Genomic DNA, 3,778 nt, shown 5'->3' on the forward strand with positions numbered 1-3,778 from the left:
CATCAAATTTTGGGATTGCTATATGCAACCAAATACTATTGGCTGTTAAACTCGTATATTCGATCCTTATATTCTTCCATGCTGGCTATATGTGTGTATCAAAGTGAAAAACTTTTCACTACGAATCAATGACATTAACTTCATCACCCAAAAGGGGAAATTCTACCGACACAAATTACCTTTAAATCTTTACCAAAAGAGAGAGATTCAAACTGGTCGAAGTTGAAATTCTAGCATTGAAATAGATCACTCAAGTACGTACTGTACTTGTTACATATTTATTACAAACTATACATGAACTTTGTGGAAAAAAATGAGATGAAACTAAAATAAGGTAAAAAGCCTCATCATCCTTAGTTTTAAAAAAACGACCATCCACAAAAACTCTGGTCATCGGAGAGGGCTCTATATCTGTGTGCTATATTTTGTTTTTGGGTGTGTAACTGTGTATTTTTACAAGATACTGTTATTTTGTGTATACAACAACAAAATTCCTGAGACTAATTAAAAGAAATCATCACTAGCTAGGTAGTCATCACGTCATGTCATGTCATGTCCTTTTGATTTAGCATTTTAGAATTGGGAAATGCAACGTCTATGACAAGCTGTAGTGCGTTGTTTCTTTTGCTTAGTCTCATTCTTCCAAACTTGGCCAATATCTTGAGCAATTTTCACAGCATCAGAAGAAGCACCAGAGAGCCCTCTCTTTGTGAACCCCACAGCATAAAGCCCTGCATTTCCCTTCCAACCATGAGGAAATGGCATTTTTGGGTATCCACTCTTTGAGAAAAATTCACCTTCCTGCACATATATTAACCCAAACAACATTAATTCACTGATACAAAAAAATTACTATTAAATTTCGCTGATGAAAAGAAGCTTCTAAAACAAAAAGAAAAAAGTTAAAAAGGACAAAATCAATCTGCCCCGAAACGCTTTCTGAACTGACAATTAACAGTTTTCTATTAAAAGAAAGTAACTGATCTAGAACATATTCTCACCTGAAGCCAAGAAGGGACGTTGCTGCGGTAACCGGTTGCAAGCACCACTGCATCAATATCGATCTTTTCACCATTAACAAACTCAACTTCACCATTGTTGAACCTCTTGATCCCTGGTACCACTTCTATTTCACCGGATCTAATCTTCTCCAAGGCACCAATGTCCAAAACCGGGGTCTTCCCCTTTGTGTTCTTCAGCTCCAAAGGACCCTTTGAAGGCCTTTTCAGCCCCAACTTCTCTATGTTCCCCAAAACAAACCAAGCCAAGATCAAGAGAATCTTGTCCACAAGCCATAGTGGCAGCCATCGCAGCAGCATAACCGCCAACTCAAACGTCGATTTCCCAAACACTTCTCTAGGCAACACGTGAACCTGTATCCAAAAACAGAACACCCCTGTTAGATTCCTTTCTCAAAACATGTTCTTCTTTTTCTTATGTGTCATCCAATCACATGTCATCTGTATAAAGCAATTTTCTTAACTTTCAAAGCAACTACTTTAAAAGTCCTCTTACCAATGATTTTGATTAATTGACAGCGTAAACTAATCATCATTCATCATTCAAATAACTTTTATAATAATTATCTTAAAAGTCACCTGATGAATAATTTCTGATTAGTTAATAACAGTGATGACTTTTATAATAATTATATGATTAGTTAATAATAGTGACGGTGCATGAGAATTAAACTTACCGAGCTGCGAACAACCATGGATGGAGAGGCATGGTGGTTGCAAAGGTCAAGTGAGAGCTCCATGCCGGAATTGCCACATCCAACAACAAGAACCTTCTTCCCCTTGAAGGGTTCCCCCGACTTGTAATCACAGGCATGGATGACATCACCTTTGAACTCAGTCAACCCTTCAATCTCAGGCACAACACACTCAGCATTCTCCCCAGTGGCCACGACAAGCCACCTGCAAATGTACTCAACCTCGTTGCGTGAGGAGCCAGAAGAGGAGGAAACGGTCTTGACACGCCACAAGCCACTAGTCTGATCGTACCTTGCGGACTGAACACACTGGTTGAACTGAGGGTTGATGTCGAAGTGGTTAGCGTAGGATTCTAGGTACTCTATGAACTGTTTCTTTGTGGGGTACTCGGGGAAGTGTTGGGGGAAGGCTAGTTTAGGGAGCTGGCAGAATTGCTTAGGGAGGTGGAGTTTGAGTCTGTCGTAGGTGCGTTTTTGCCACAGTGAGGCTATGCAATCTGCACGTTCGAGAACCATGAAGGGTACCCCTTGTTCTCTAAGGCATGCTGCTGTGGCTAGCCCTGAAGGACCTGCACCTACGATCACAGGGCCGTTGACCCAAATGCAACGACGAGAGAACAAGTCTTCGTGGTCTACTAGGCGAAACAAGTTGTCCATTTTCTGTGCTTTGGATTGTTTTCTAAAGTGTTTTCAGAGGACTTGAGATATGAAAACTTTGGTGTTCAAATGTGAATGTTATGTGAGTTTTGGAATGAATGAAAGAGGAGAGGTTCAAGAGCTTAAATAGGGGATTGGCCATGATAGGTGCATGTGATGGACTCCTCAGTTAATGCTCTTCTGCATTAAACTATTACGTCATTTTCTTCTTCTTTTAAATAATATTCAAAACCCCCCTTTTTTAGTTTAGACTACTTTTCTTTTTCTCCTATAACATTTTTGATTGTCAAATCATGATAAGCCACTTCTTCTCGTATTTTAGAACGTTGTTTTTGTTTTCGGTATGTGAATATTTTATAACGTTATATTCTGTTTGATTATTTTATTAGATCCTACTATGTTGTGATTGTTAAAGAAATTGTGCGAGGATTGGCAAATAATTTTGCGAGAATTTATTCTTTCAATTCCCTGGAAAGTTTTCCTTCATCATCACAATCACAACGGGGCTTCTTTTTCCTTAATAAAAAATCAGTATTTTCTATGTATTGATTAAGTTAGGTAGAGGCATGAAATTTTCATCTTTGCAAAGCGTAATAATCAACAGTTGAGAGGGGTGAGTGCGTAAAATCCAATAATATAAGTTTAGGGTTTAGAAGGTTAATTTAGGAAAGCGGAGGGGTGTTTAATAATAAGCTAATAGTCAAACTTAATGGAAGGAGAATTAGGAGGCAATGATGATGACATGTCATCCTCATCTGATTCTTCGGGTCCACAAAAGCGAAAGGAAACTCCATGAATCAAGAAAATAATTAATTAAATAAAAAACAATAGTACTTACTATAATTGACGCAAAAGCTTAATATATAGTGTTGGTTCTATCAATAAAAATAGAAACATTACATTTGAGAAGTATAAATTCCTCAAGTTCCAAGTTTAACATTCCCTCTACAATAGATAACATGTAAACATCACCAATAATCGTTTAATGGGTGATATAATTATTTTTCATAGAATACAAGTATTCTCAATTGAATACCATGGAAAATAATTACTACCGGATATAAAAATTCATATTAGAGTAAAAATTGAATATCTCAAACATAAAATTTATTTATATTATATGAGATGAAATTTGTACAAATGAAGGAAAAGTGGTTAATAGAAATAATAATTAAGAGAAATTAAAGGGGTGGGTGGACATGAAAGGATTGGCAGAAAAATCTGTGTATGCATAGTAGGGTGATGATGAGGTGGCAAGATGAGAGGTAAGTAAGATGACCCACGTGGAGGGGATGAGAGAAGGAGCAAGGAGAGGGTGTTGGGGGGACCCAAATGCATAAAACCATTGGCATTGCCACTTATAGAGCTGTTTTCGCCCACTCTGCCAACCTCAACTTCACACCCCAC

General features: G+C 37.8%; 1 protein-coding gene across 1 annotated transcript; it reads right to left on the minus strand.

Moving 5' to 3' along the window:
* Nucleotides 1–206: 206 nt before the first annotated feature.
* Nucleotides 207–2,667, minus strand: YUC5 (Flavin-binding monooxygenase family protein). Its single transcript, XM_020358263.3, has 3 exons — nt 1,697–2,667; nt 1,002–1,373; nt 207–801 (listed from the first exon to the last, which is right to left on the minus strand). The coding sequence occupies exons 1-3, from the start codon at nt 2,369–2,371 to the stop codon at nt 574–576; spliced, it is 1,275 nt and encodes a 424-aa protein (XP_020213852.1). The 5' UTR covers nt 2,372–2,667; the 3' UTR covers nt 207–573.
* Between the last annotated feature and the right edge of the window lie 1,111 nt (nt 2,668–3,778).

This window comes from Cajanus cajan, chromosome 6 (assembly GCF_000230855.2).
Source record: "Cajanus cajan strain Asha chromosome 6, NIPB_CcT2T_4, whole genome shotgun sequence".
Taxonomy (NCBI): Eukaryota; Viridiplantae; Streptophyta; class Magnoliopsida; order Fabales; family Fabaceae; genus Cajanus; species Cajanus cajan.

What these genes read in the sequence shown, in the direction of transcription:
- YUC5 (XM_020358263.3), bottom strand. Translation starts at nt 2,371, where the DNA reads ATGGACAACTTGTTTCGCCTAGTAGACCACGAAGACTTGTTCTCTCGT. An exon ending in CCATGGTTGTTCGCAGCTCG is followed by an intron (nt 1,374 to 1,696) that starts GTAAGTTTAATT and finishes TTTTGGATACAG; the next exon opens with GTTCACGTGTTGCCTAGAGA. An exon ending in ACGTCCCTTCTTGGCTTCAG is followed by an intron (nt 802 to 1,001) that starts GTGAGAATATGT and finishes ATATATGTGCAG; the next exon opens with GAAGGTGAATTTTTCTCAAA.